The sequence below is a fragment of the Saccopteryx bilineata genome, chromosome 5 (assembly GCF_036850765.1).
Source record: "Saccopteryx bilineata isolate mSacBil1 chromosome 5, mSacBil1_pri_phased_curated, whole genome shotgun sequence".
Taxonomy (NCBI): domain Eukaryota; kingdom Metazoa; phylum Chordata; class Mammalia; order Chiroptera; family Emballonuridae; genus Saccopteryx; species Saccopteryx bilineata.
The window spans coordinates 193,780,475-193,794,405 of NC_089494.1; the positions used below are offsets into that span (position 1 = coordinate 193,780,475).

Here is a 13,931-nt window from a genome sequence, read left to right on the forward strand (position 1 = left end):
ATAGTTCTTCCTCTTATTCCCAACCAATTCGAAATCCTTTATCATCACCAGTGCCTCTCCCTGCTCCTCCAGGACAGGACAGGATAAGAATCAATGCACCACATACGTCTGGTCTTCCCTAAACACTTGTCGAATAAAATCAGGGTGGGCAAGCCTGACCTGTGGTGGCGCAGTGGATAAAGCGTCAACCTGGAAATGCTGAGGTTGCCGGTTCGAAACCCTGGGCTTGCCTGGTCAAGGCACATATGGGAGTTGATGCTTCCAGCTCCTCCCCCCTTCTCTCTCTCTCTGTCTCTCTCTCTCCTCTCTAAATAAATAAATAAAATAATAATAATAAATTTTAAAAAAATGTAAAAAAAAAATCAGGGTGGGCAAGAGGGAGGAGGAGAAAGCACAAGAACAGAAGAGAGGCTGGAGGGCACAAAACAATTCTGTGGTGTCGGGTTCACACTGATTTTCCTCCTCCAGTAAAAGGGCAATGAGTTAAAACTCTGTTGCAGGTACCCGGGCCGTGTTCTCCTACCTTCAGCAGTGAGAGACACTGGAACATCACTCTTCCTGACCTACCCATTACAGTGAGGCAGGACCCAATACGAGGGAGATTTTAGTGTGGCGCAATGAGCAGATTATACATGAGAAAGGATACTTGAATACTGAAGCTTCTCTTCATATTTAATATTTACTCAATCATGTCAAAAAACCCACTAAGTTGTCAAATACCTAATTTTCGCTACTTCAAGGGGAAGGAAGGAAGTCAAATAATGTCAGAGTAAATATGAACTCTCTAGGTCTTCTAAATCTCTTTTGGAAACAGATACAGATATAAATAATTTTAAATTATAACAGTATAATTAAAATACCAGAAGAAAATATTGGCACTTCATAGAAGCAAAGCGAAGCTAACTTCTTCCAGGTTGTTTGCTTATTTTAATGAGATAAAATTGGTAGAAACAAAGAATAGCATTACTCTCCTGTAATTATTTATTTTTCTATGTAATTATTTATTAAAATATTGGTTCACCATCATACAACCCCCAAAATAATAGTCAAAAGAAAATTTTACCTCATATTTGGAGCAAAGTACAAAAGTTTGGTCTCCTCCAGAGAAGATCTGCTTAACAATATGATATTTAAAGCGATCTGTCAAAAAAATTTTCAACAGCATATTTTTCAATAATTAAAGCTTTTCCTTGGTCCCTTTTCTAATATTCCAAAATATGCTTCACAATGGTTTCCTATCCATATTAATTATGTCAGACAGTAAAAAACCTATTCTCCTGGCTCTCTGCCTAAGACTGTTTCGACTTCAATTAAAAATAAATATATCAAATGGTTGCCTCCACTCTAAACCTACCTCTACCCCCTCCCCAAATGCCAGATAATCCTGATCACCTTTCTATTTTTCATTCTAACTCTGTCATGACACTGACCTACAATTTAAAATGGCCACTACTAGCCTGACCAAGTGGTGGTGCAGCAGATAGTGTCAGCCTGGGACACAGAGGACCCAGGTTCAAAAACCCGAGGTCGCTGGCTTGAGCATGGTCTCATCCAGCTTGAGTGTGGGTTCACCAGCTTGAGCACGGGGTCGCTGGCTTGAGTGTGGGATCACAGACATGACCCCATGGCTGTCGGCTTGAGCCCAAAGGTCACTGGCTTAGCCCAAGGTTGCTGGCTTGAGCAAGGGGTCATGTACTCTGCTGGAGTCCCCCAATCAAGGCACATATGAGAAAGCAATCAATGAACAACTAAGGTACCACAATGAAGAACTGATGCTTCTCATCTCTCTCCCTTCCTGTCTGCCCCTCTGCCTCTCTCTCTCACTAAAAAAAATCCCAAGAAAGAAAAAAACAAAAACACAAATGGCCACTACCAGACATGCTAACATATGCCTAACAAATGACTCAACATCTGAGGATGAAACACACCCCAAGGCCCTGCATGTCCTACTGCCTCCTTTACCTCCCATCACACTGTGTCCATGGTGATACTCTAGTATCACCACATTGCTTTTCTTTCTAATGTAGTTCCACACTCTCTCATATCTCCGTGCCTTTTCCTTCTACCACTGCCAGCACACACTCTTCCTCCAGGAATGGTGTCCCCCAGAGCATAATCAGAACAGTGCTGCTCCTGGAACTGTGCAGTCTGGTACTCACCGCCGCCACTCCTTTAAGTCCTCGACCTGCCTAACTCCAAATCATCCTTTAAGACAGGGGTCCCCAAACTACGGCCTGCGGGCCACATGCGGCCCCCTGAGGCCATTTATCCGGCCCCTGCCGCACTTCCGGAAGGGGCACCTCTTTCATTGGTGGTCAGTGAGAGGAGCATAGTTCCCATTGAAATAAATACTGGTCAGTTTGTTGATTTAAATTTACTTGTTCTTTATTTTAAATATTGTATCTGTTCCTGTTTTTTTTTTTTTTTTTTTTTTACTTTAAAATAAGATATGTGCAGTGTGCATAGGGATTTGTTCATAGATTTTTTTTATAGTCCGGCCCTCCAATAGTCTGAGGTACAGTAAACTGGCCCCCTGTGTAAAAAGTTCGGGGACCCCTGCTTTCAGACATAGTTCAAACTTCCTTCCACTTACCTATTTATATTATAAAATCACTTTGGCAAACATCGCAGCACAAATTTATGATTACATAAATTAGGTTGTAAATTAAACTTCAAAAATTTATGGTTTCAAATTAACCTATAAAACAATACTTAAGTTTTTAAGGTTGGTATATTTCTTAAACACATGCATTCCTAGTATAAGTACAGTAGTTTGCGAAAAAGAAATTTACAAATGACAGAGAAGAGGACATGAAGTCATTCTTTCATTTTTGGGGAACACCACCAAAACAAAAAACTTGTTTATTTTATATTTTAAGTTCTAGATTTTTAGATGCTCATATATTCATTCCTCAGACATTTACTGACTGAGAAGTTCATGCCAGGCCTTGTGCTACACAGGCTAGGCTCTCAGGAAGGAAAAGATCTCAGTCCCTGCCCTTCAATTTCTTACAATCCAGTAGGGAACTTATGATTGTTGTTTTATAAAACAAACAAACAAAAACACCCTGGTGAAGCCATAAGTGTGTCATTTTAAAGTCTTCAAATAAAAATGACTTATTAAATTATGCTTCTTTTAATGACTTTCCAGCTCCATTTCAGCCTCGAGATTTATTTATACTGAGTGATTGCCTTATTTTGATCTCCAGTGAAATAGACTCTGTGCTATTTAACTATTTTTGAAGGTAAGAAATGGCATAAAAAGAAATTGTGTCTTGTTATGACCAAAATAGTAATAGCAAAGGGAAATAACACAGTGCACGCATTAAGAGCATGGGCTTTAGAATGAGGCAGACCTGGGTTTAAATCCTGCCCCAGAACCTACGTAACCTTGGGTATGTTACTTAACTTCCCTAAGACACAGTTTCCTCATCTCCAGCATGAGGATAACAACCTCTAGATCTTAAAATTATTCTGACAGCTTAGCATACTAACAGAATTTGGTTAGGCATTCTCTGAACATTAACTTTCATTATTAGCAACAGTAATTAAAATTTATACAATACCACCAAGGACCTTGGGGACAAAAAAAATTTTCTACTTTAGTCTTTAGGATCTCAATTACAGAGCCTTGTGCATAGTTAGTACTTAAATATTTGTTGACTGGTATTAAAAGAAAATAATCATATATTCACTCTCTCCTAAAGATATTAAGAAAAAAAAATTTGTTCACTAAACAATTGTTTTTATCATTTAAAAATATAATTAAATTCCAATGAAAGCCACTCTTACCAGTTCTGGCTGAAAGCTGGCCACTGTGGGCAGCCCAGTAACCTTTCACAGGAGATGGGCACTTAATATTACAAGTGAGTCCAGTTCCTAATTGACCTCTTGCTCCACAACCAAATGCATAGATGAGTCCAGAAGAAGGCACAAAGGCTAGAGTGTGTTGTCTGGGGAAAAAGAATTAAATTTACAATAATTACTGAATTCAGATATATACTCAGACTCTGACTTTTAATGTCCATAGGTGATCACAGTAATTCCTAGACGTGCCCCTAGAAAGCCTCCCCCATTTTTCTATGCTGGCCCTCCATAATCCTATCCTTCTCTGACACTCTTAAGTCATGAAGAGGATGGCAAGACTTAGAAAAAGCTGGATGGTCTACTGCATTTGGTCTTTAGGATGAGAGAGAAGAAGCTGGAGAGACTAGGCAAATTTCCTAGCAGTTCTCTGAGGCTCTCTTACTTTCTTTTCTTCATGTCTTCTCTATGTCCTACTTATCTCAAAAGAAACCGAATGTCCTCATGTTGCTCTGCTTTATCTAAAGCCCCTTCCTTGCCACACCTTGCTCAGATCCAACCCTCTTCAAACTTTCACCAGAGCTGTGGATGCAGCTAAAATTTCTTAAAAATGATGGTGGTTAGGTCTAACCACATTTCCCATCACTACAAAGACAAGATCCATTTCTGGGTCTTAATAGATACTAGGAAGCTCTGAGGAACACTCACCTGCCACAAGCAATCTGAGTTACTTCACTGCCCATCAGCTCTAGAACTCTTCTTGGGTTAACCTCATCGTTCATGGAGTCATGTCCAAGTTGCCCAAAGGAACCAGCACCAAAGGTAAACACACCTCCACTCTAACAAGGAACAAACATCATGTGACTACACTGTATCGCTGAGTTTGGGTACACTCCTCTAAAACGTTCTGTATACAAGATTCATATCATAGTGGTCTCTACAAGAACACTATGCTCACATAGTGGACAAGACCACTTCTCTGGAACATTTATTAAATAAAAAATAAGTAAATAAAGGAACTTAAGACGACATCTTTATAGAGCAAAGAAAGCACTGCTCAAGGAAATGTGTACTATCTGTAAATTTTGAAAATTGTTTAGTACAATGAAGAGCCTGACCAGGCAGTGGTGCAGTGGATAGAGCATCATCCTGGCACTCTGAGGACCTAGGTTAAAAACCCTGAGGTCACTGGCTTGAGCCTGGGCTCATCCAGCTTAGGCACAGGCTCACCAGCTTGAGTGCGGGGTCTCCCACTTGAGCATGGGATCATAGACATGACCCCACGGACGCCGGCTTGAGCCCAAAGGTCGCTGACTTGAAGCCCAAAGTCACTGGCTTGAGCCCAAAGTCACTGGCTTGAGCCCAAAGTCACTGGCTTGAGCCCAAAATCACTGGCTCGAGCAAGGGGTCACTGGTTCTGCTGAAGCCCCCCAGTCAAGGCACATATGAGAAAGCGATCAGTGAACAACTAAGGAGCCACAACAAAGAAGTGATGCTTCTAATCTCTCTCCCTTCCTGTCTGTCTGTCCCTCTCTCTCTCTCTCTTGCTAAAAAAAAAAAAAGAAAAAAATTAAAAAATACTATGAAGCAAAACAAAAGAAAGAGAAACAAAGAAATAGGTGAAATAAGATGAATGCATGATCATTCATATATAAAAAATTAAATGTTCTATAAACTCCTTAGTAAATAAGATATATTTTTAACAGCTATTCTTCAATAAATGCTAAGGTATTTTATTAAAACAAATCTATAACAGTATTTGTTCAACATGAAAACAGTTTTCACTCTCTGTAGATGTGACTATTTTAGAAGCAAAAGAAATAGGTTGATAATTTTAAAATACTAGTTATATTTCTCTTTTCGACATATTTAAATGGCTTGTTTTAAAGGGACACACAATGTCACTACATACACTATATTTTAAGGTTATTTCCATTGAACTCTTTCTAAGCACCATCACTATTCTCGCTAAAAAATACTATAAAAAATAATCATCCAAGTGATACCCAGCACCAAAGCATCAATGATAATCAATCATCACAGAACAAACCAGAATAATCCAGAGTCCCTTACTTTTGTGAGGACGGCTGTGTGTTCTTCTCCACAACTAATATAGACAACTTTTTGTGTTCGTAAGAGTTTCACGTGGCAAGGAGACTCTCGATCTAGAATAAGGTAAATATAGAAATGTTATCATCACATGAATTTTGAGTCCCCCTGGAAAGCTGAGTCACATATTCATCTTCCTGTCTGCATCTCCATTTGGAAGTACAACAGACACCTCATTTTTAATATACCTAAAACCTAACTCATGGTTTCCCCACACTCCCCACTCTGCTTGTCCACCTCCTGCCCCCCCCTACACAGTTTTCCTTTTTTCAAAATTTTCCAGATTTTCCTCTCTTTATTTCAAATCCTACATCCAAGAGTGAACGAAACTAACTGGTTCCATCTTCAAAATAGATACAAAGTCCGACTTTACTCCAATACCTCCAAACTGGTCTTCCAGCTTCCCCCTGGACCCCATCTAGCCAAAGCCAGGAGAAATCACTCCTCTCCTCAAAACCATCATGTCTTCCCCATTCACTGAGAGAAGCCAAAATCCTGAACCTACCCTACCAGGCTGTACATGAGTGGCCCACTTTGCCTGTCTGACCTTGCCTGTCTGACCTCCAGCTCTGCTGTCTGACCTCCAGCTCTGCCTCTCTCCCCAGCTCACTCCACTCCTGAGCACACCATATATCTTAGCTCTCATCATAACCTTTGCTTATCCTGCTCCTTTTGACCAGACCCTTCTTTGCCCAGATATGCATGTTTCATTTCTTACCTGATTTCATACAGGGCTCTGCTCAAACATCAACTTATCAGAGATGCCCTCCCTGACCACCATATGTAAAAGAGGAAACTTCCCTCTCAAGCTCCCTGACATGCTATCTACTTACTGGTTTGTTGTTTGCACCTGCCCACTGTATGCAGTCTTCACTAAACCAAGGTGTTATCTGTTTTGCTCATTGCTGCACCCTTAGTTTCTAACACAGGTCTAGCATACAGCATATCCCCAAGAAACATGTGTTAAATAAATAAATGTTTTTGAACCAAAGGGGTGATAGAAAGAGTTCACCTACCTTCCTCGTCACTGAGCCCTAGCTGCCCTGCATTATTCATCCCCCAGGCAAAAACGGCTCCTGAGAGAGACAGGGCAAAGCTGTGGGCCCCTCCTGCAGCCACTTGAGCCAGGGGGATCCCCTCCAGGGACCTCATCCTCTGTGGGCTCGTTTGGGAGGGAAACTCCTTCCCCAGACCCAGCTGCCCATGGCTGTTCTGTCCCCAGGTGAAGAACTGACCATCTGAAATAAGAACAGGATGATTGGTATTACCAGAAATGATACAAGTTCCATCTACAAAAATTATCTCATTAGAACAATAATACAGTTGCCCAGCAGGGTCATTTGTTAGCTGACCTCACACACACAGTAGACCAGCCCAAGAGCAAGGGAGCAGAGACACTTCATGCTGTAAGACTGTCATCACCAAAACTCATTACAAAAACAGAGATAAGCTGAGTCTTACTGCTCTTCAAAGACTATTAGCATTTACGCTAATAATAATTGACTTAAATGTTTAAGTCAATTCGGTTTTGAATAGGCTAATTACTAGGCTTAGATCTACTAAGCAAGCTGGACTACTTCTGACCCCAAACCATGAGACCCAGGACTTGATTAGGTCCAGCTATGAACTAGATTACACCACAGTGCATCAAACAGGACATGCTGGTGTAAACTTCCTTCAGATTTATTCTAACATAGAATGCAGTATTATTTGCTGGCTTAGGTTTCTGTAACTCCTTCTTTTTCATTTATTGGGGTGACTAACAGCAGAACGGAGCTTGATAATGAACTACAGTTAAGAAAAACCAATCATCTGTATGTTCAGGAACACTTGGGTACAGCCCTGCTTGCTGTTCATCTTTCCCTGCAAGAGCTCGAGCAGCTGTGATGACTGCTTTGCCATTCACACCCTGAGAACCCACCATCCAACAGGAATGCATAGCCCCTAACCAGTTAGATAACATCACACAAAAATGCAAAGAGAATTGGTTGCAATATTAACATAATATTAGCATATAGTTCAATGTTACATTACCAGCTGCAAGAGCCAAGCAATGCCAATTGCCACACGAAACTTGTAATATTGTCTGCTGAGTCAGCTTTTGTATTAACCTAAAACAGAAAAGGTTTATTCTTAAGAAAGACATTCACAAACAATGATCAAACATATTTCCAACTAAATAAAAGTTGCAATAAATAACATCATCTTTCCTAAAGAGGCTTAAAAATCAAATATATCATCTTATATGATATAATTCTATTAGGTCTTTCACTAACCTCCTGCTTCTTAGGTACTATTAAAACACAAAACAAAACAAAACTTCTGCATTTAAACCCATTACCTAACCCTCTGGTCACCTCCAATTCAGGAACAAATGAAGTAAAACCTACAGAAGAGAGTTCCCTAAGAATATGGCTAGTGTCTATATGGTTTTCTAAATGAAGGCAATACCATGACTCAGCATTCCACTTCTGAGTATATATATCCAAAATAATTGAAAACGGGGACCCAAAGAAATATTTGTACACCCACATTCATAGTAGCATTATTCACAATGGCCAGAAGGTAGAAGCAATCCAAGTGTCTACCAACGGATGAATGAATAAACAAATATGGCATATAAATGGAATATTAATCAGCCTTAAGAAAAAGAAGAAAATTCTGACACATGCTACAACATGGATGAAACTTGAGGACATTTTGCTAAGTGGAATAACCCAGTCACAAAAAGATAAATACTATTTGATATGATTCTACTATGAAGTACCTAGTATAGTCAAATTCACAGAAACAGAAAGTAAAATGGTGGTTGCCAGGGGGTTGGGGGGAGGAGACATGGGGAGTTGTTTAATGAGTATAGAGTTTACTTTTTGTAACATTCTGGAGATTGGTCACATTGTTTAATGTGACTATACTTTAGTGAACAGTACACTTAAAAATGGTTAAGATGAGAAATTTTGTTATGTGTACTTTACCACAATTAAAAATAATAATAATAATAAGGGCAATGCTTCTAAAATGCTGATTTCCTAGAATAAAACGGGAAATCATATGATTATTTTCAAACGACATTCCTCTGTTTGCTCATGCAAAATATATATAAGAACAATACCTATTTCACAGGAGTGTGGTGAGAATTAAATAAAAAAAAATCCAAGTTAAGTGTCTTGCACTGCCCAGCAGTTGGGCAGCCTGGGAATATCTTCTGCTCTCTATTTTATTAGTTCACAAGGTATCATATTCCTCTTCCTTAAGAATATGCCATAGTGCCTGACCAGGTGGTGGCACACTGGATAGAGCGTCAGACTGGGATGCGGAGGACCCAGGTTCGAGACCCCGAGGTCGCCAGCTTGAGCGTGGGCTCATCTGGTTTGAGCAAAGCTTACCAGCTTGGACCCAAGGTCGCTGGCTTGAGCAAGGGGTTACTCGGTCTACTGAAGGCCCACGGTTAAGGCACATATGAGAAAGCAATCAATGAACAACTAAGGAATCGCAACAAAAAATTGATGATTGATGCTTCTCATTTCTCTGTTCCTGTCTGTCTGTCTCTATCTATCCTTCTCTCTGACTCTCTCTCTCTCTCTCTATCTCTGTAAAAAAAAAATAAAAAAAATATGCCATAGAACCTGACCAGGCAGTGGCGCAGTGGATAGACCATTGACCAAGACATGGAGGACTCAGGTTCAAAACCTGAGGTTGCTTGCTTGACCACGAGCTCATCCTGCTTGAGTGCAGGCTCACCAGCTTGAGTGCAGGGTTGCTGGCTTGAGCCCAAAGGTCTCTGGCTTGAAGTCCAAGGTCGCTGGCTTGAGCAAGGGATCATGCACTCTGCTGTAGTCCCCTGGTCAAGGCATATATGAGAAAGCAGTCAATGAAGAGCTAAAAGAGACACAATGAAGAATTGATGCTTCTCCTCTCTCTCCATTCCTGCTTGTCTGTCCCTATCTGTTCCTCTCTCTGACTCTCTGTCTCTGTTACACACATACAGACACACACACACACACAAATGACATAGAAACAAAAAAGTCAGATGGGGGTATTTTAGAAAATAGATGGGGTGGGAGAGGGGGATTAGGATGGTAGCTATTGCTTTTGTTTTTTAAGATTTTATTTATTGATTTTAGAGAGAGAGAAGGGGGGGCAGTGAGAAGCATCAACTCATAGCAGCTTCTCCTATGTGCCTTGGCCAGGCAAGCCCAGGGTTTTGAACCAGTGACCTCAGTGTTCCAGGTCGATGCTTTATCCATTTTGCCACGGCTGGTCAGGCTTTGCTTTTGTTAATGTTTTGTTTTCTCAGATATAAAAAAGTTAAAATAGAGTTCACATATACATTTAGTACCAAACAACATGCAACTACTTTTTATTGAGATAATTGTAGACACACATGCAGTTTTAACAAATAATAGATCCCTTATACACTTATCCAGTTTTCCCCAATGGTGACATTTTTCAAAACCGTGACCAGGATAGTGACATTAACACTATCTACCAATCTTGTTTATACTCCCACAGTTTTATTTGTACACACGTCTGTGTATTAATATTATGGCCTGTGTATGTTCATGTATCCTCCACCAAGATACAGAATGGTCCCAACACCACAAGGATTCCTGGTGATGTGCTTTTACAACTACTCTTTCCCTCCCCCTTCCCTATGTCTTGGCACTCACTGACCTAGCCTCCATCTCTAAAATTTGGTCATTCCAATAATATTATATAAATGGAATCATACAGTAGGTAACCTTCTGGAATTGGTTTTCTTTTTTTTTTCCCATTCAGAATAATTCCCTGGACTTTCATCCAAATTGTTGCATGTATCAATAATGGGTAAAACCCCACTATTTTTTTAAATTGAAAAATTTGTTACTGTCTGGGGGACTAATGTTTCAGAATTTTTATACAGCAACAATCAACAATCCTTATTGATTGTTTTTACTAGCCAGTTTTTACTCAAATTCCTCATAATTCTTCCTGCATGGGTTACCCTTACCCTTATCACAACCTTCACAATCACAGTTATAGAAAGAAAACAGGTCAAAAAGACAAGAATAAATAATATGGAAATTATACCCTTGAGGTACAAGCATATACTGTATTTTACCTACTCATCTCATCTATCCTCTCAGTAACTTCGTAAAGGTATACAATACATAACTCCATTTTAAAGTCAGGACAGTGAAGCTTAGATAACACTGGGGAACAATTTATTTTTTCATTTTCTGTTGCATGAGGTTTTAGAACTGTTTCTATATGTTTCTGCATCACTGATTCCAAATCTTAAATCCATTTTTTGGTGCATGTTCTAGTTTTTATGCAATTTTAATTTCTGTTTGTTACAGTTAATGGCATGCATTGGTTTTTAAATTGGAGTTAAAGGGCAACGACTGTTGGATTGAACATAACCACAAAGCAATTAATGTTTTACAAACATCACTTTTACATAATTGTAGTAGTTTTTAAATGTAAAAAATTATTATCTGATAAAAACACCCTCTTATTTTGTTTTAAGATTGAATCATGGCTTCTTAGAGTAGGCATAAATGTAAGAATAGTCCTGACACCTTCTGTTATATATGTGGCTGTTACACACTTCAACGTCAAAGGTGCAATATTTCATCATTTGTGATACGTGCATATACTGCCTATTTTCAAGTTCCCCTTGGCGATCAAGACAAGAATGGAGCTCCTCATATTGTGTGACATAATTGTGAGGAAATGCTTTATGACTGGACAAAAGGAAAATGCAAAGGAATGCCTTTTGGTATTCCCATGGTTTGGCGTGAACCTAAGGACCACAGCAATGACTGTTATTTCTGTCTGATCCATACAAAAGGCATCAGCAAGAAAAAACGGCATATGATCACATATCCTAATATTCCTTCAGCAATACGACCTATCCCACACTCTGAGACACTCCCGGTTCCAGTTTTCAATGGTTTTATTTCTTCTAGGATGAAGAAAGTGAACTTGGTGACCAAGTGTATTTTGATAATATGCATGAGGAAATAGTTGTAGAATCTGAAGGGTCTTCTTCTGATGCCAAACAGTCATTAACCCCTTAGCAGTTTAGCCAACACGAACTGAATTACTTAGTAAGAATGACATAAAAATTGTCCTCGACTTTCTGAAGTATGAGGAGCATAACTGGATCATTTGTGTGGATCTTAAAATGGTAAATTTCCTGCTAGGACAACAGAGAAGTTTCACGAAGTATCCTTGCTTTCTGTGTTTGTGGGACAGCCGAGCTCGGGAGAAACACTGGACACAGAAAGAGTGGCCAAAACGTGAGGCAAAATATTGTGAATGAACCTGTAGTTAATCAAGACAGGATCATTTTTCTCCCATTTCACATCAAACTTGGCTTAATGAAGCAGTTTGTTCAGGTTTTGAATAGAGAAAGTGAATGCTTTCAACATATTATTTCTGCTTTTCCTGCCTTATCTTTAGAGAAGATAAAAGCAGGTGTATTCGAACCCTCATACGTGACGCCAGAATTTGCCTGGAAGATGAATAAGGAGAAGAAACCAGCATGGCAGTCTTTTGTGGCAGTTACAAAGAACTTCCTTGGCAACAAAAAAGCAGAAAATTATGAACTTCTGGTTCAAAGGATGCTGCTGGCTTTCCGCAACATTGGATGTAACATGAGCGTTAAGATTCACTTCCTGGACAGTCACCTTGATAAGTTTCCTGAAAATCTTGGAGCTGTTAGTCATGAGCAGACTACTGCTAGAACATCAAACGAGACTGTCCTCAACAAGTACACAAATGCAAGAGCTACAAACGCAAATTTTTTGCCTGAATAGAATTTAAATAAGTTTTGCGCACATTTTATGATTAAAATAAGTGTTTTAATATGTTCTATTTCGAAATTGTAGACAAATTCTGATGCAATCATATCTTTTAGTGTATTAGTGTATTTACTGCATTATATAATATAAATTATTATATTTTCACAAAGATGATGCCCAAGAAGACATTCTACTTCATTATGTTAAACTAAATGTTGAAAATTTTACAATAAGATAAAAACCTAAAATCTTGAATTGCAAAAAACCTGTAGCTTACAGAGGAAAACTAATGTCATATTTGAGATCAGCACACTCGAATTAGGTAAGAACAAGTGTTTTTGTGGATGCAACAAAAATTTTGTTTCCCAGTATAATTTGTCCAAGGTCACTTACCCAATAAGTAATAGAGTCAGTATTAGAATCTGAATTTGTTTGACTTCAAAGCTATATTCATTTCCACAATAATGAGACACTAATTAATGAACTTATTTTAATTAAGTTACAACATAAAATTTTACACAAACCAGTTTCAAAAGCCATCCATAATTAGACATGGCTAATAAAAATTAGGTTGCTACAATAACAGAGATTACTTCATTTTGAGAAATGAAACGCCACTAAAAGCTTTTGAGTTTTTAGCATCAACAAATGAAATACTTTTGTTATTAGAACTATAAATCTTTTCCACAATTTCAATAAAATATAGCCCCCCCTTTTTCTTATTGTCACTCTCCCCCTTTTCCCAAAAATTAAATGAACTTTAGAAGCAATGAGTCCAAGACATTACTGTTCTAAATCAAGAAGTGAATCAAATCATTTTTACCTCCATGATTAAAAAGACAAAAATCAAACAAGGGCAAAAAGAAAGAAAAAATATATACTGTTCTTTAAAGGGGACAATAATTGGGCAGAATCCGAGGAGAGGCCATTTATTAAACAGACTTATGTTGAGCAATATCTGTGCGGGGCACCCTTAGTGATAGTGATGCTTAAGTAAATACTCCAGGTTTCCTGCCATCAAGAGCTCCCAGCTTTGTACTAAAAATAGTTATTAAATAAATAATAACTAAGAACGCAACAACTACTACAGTAGGAGTAATGTTGTACATTTGTAGTATAAAGGGACCAAATGGAAAAAACAAACTCCTCGATCATAAAGAACCTTCAACAAACTGGCAGGCCACCCCCAAAAAGTCCATCTGAAAGTAACTTCAATATTTTGGATGTTTT

General features: G+C 38.8%; 1 protein-coding gene across 9 annotated transcripts in view; it reads right to left on the reverse strand.

Annotated features, from left to right (window-relative positions):
* HERC3 (HECT and RLD domain containing E3 ubiquitin protein ligase 3) overlaps positions 1-13,931 on the reverse strand; it is a 157,099-nt gene that overhangs the window by 101,954 nt on the left and 41,214 nt on the right. For all 9 annotated transcript variants that reach the window (XM_066233624.1, XM_066233620.1, XM_066233618.1 and 6 more), the window contains 6 exons: positions 7,948-8,024; positions 6,930-7,151; positions 5,878-5,969; positions 4,513-4,643; positions 3,793-3,953; positions 1,064-1,140 (listed from right to left, as the gene is read on the reverse strand). In XM_066233624.1, coding sequence (XP_066089721.1) covers positions 1,064-1,140; positions 3,793-3,953; positions 4,513-4,643; positions 5,878-5,969; positions 6,930-7,151; positions 7,948-8,024 — 760 coding nt within the window. The remainder of the gene's footprint in view (positions 1-1,063; positions 1,141-3,792; positions 3,954-4,512; positions 4,644-5,877; positions 5,970-6,929; positions 7,152-7,947; positions 8,025-13,931) is intronic.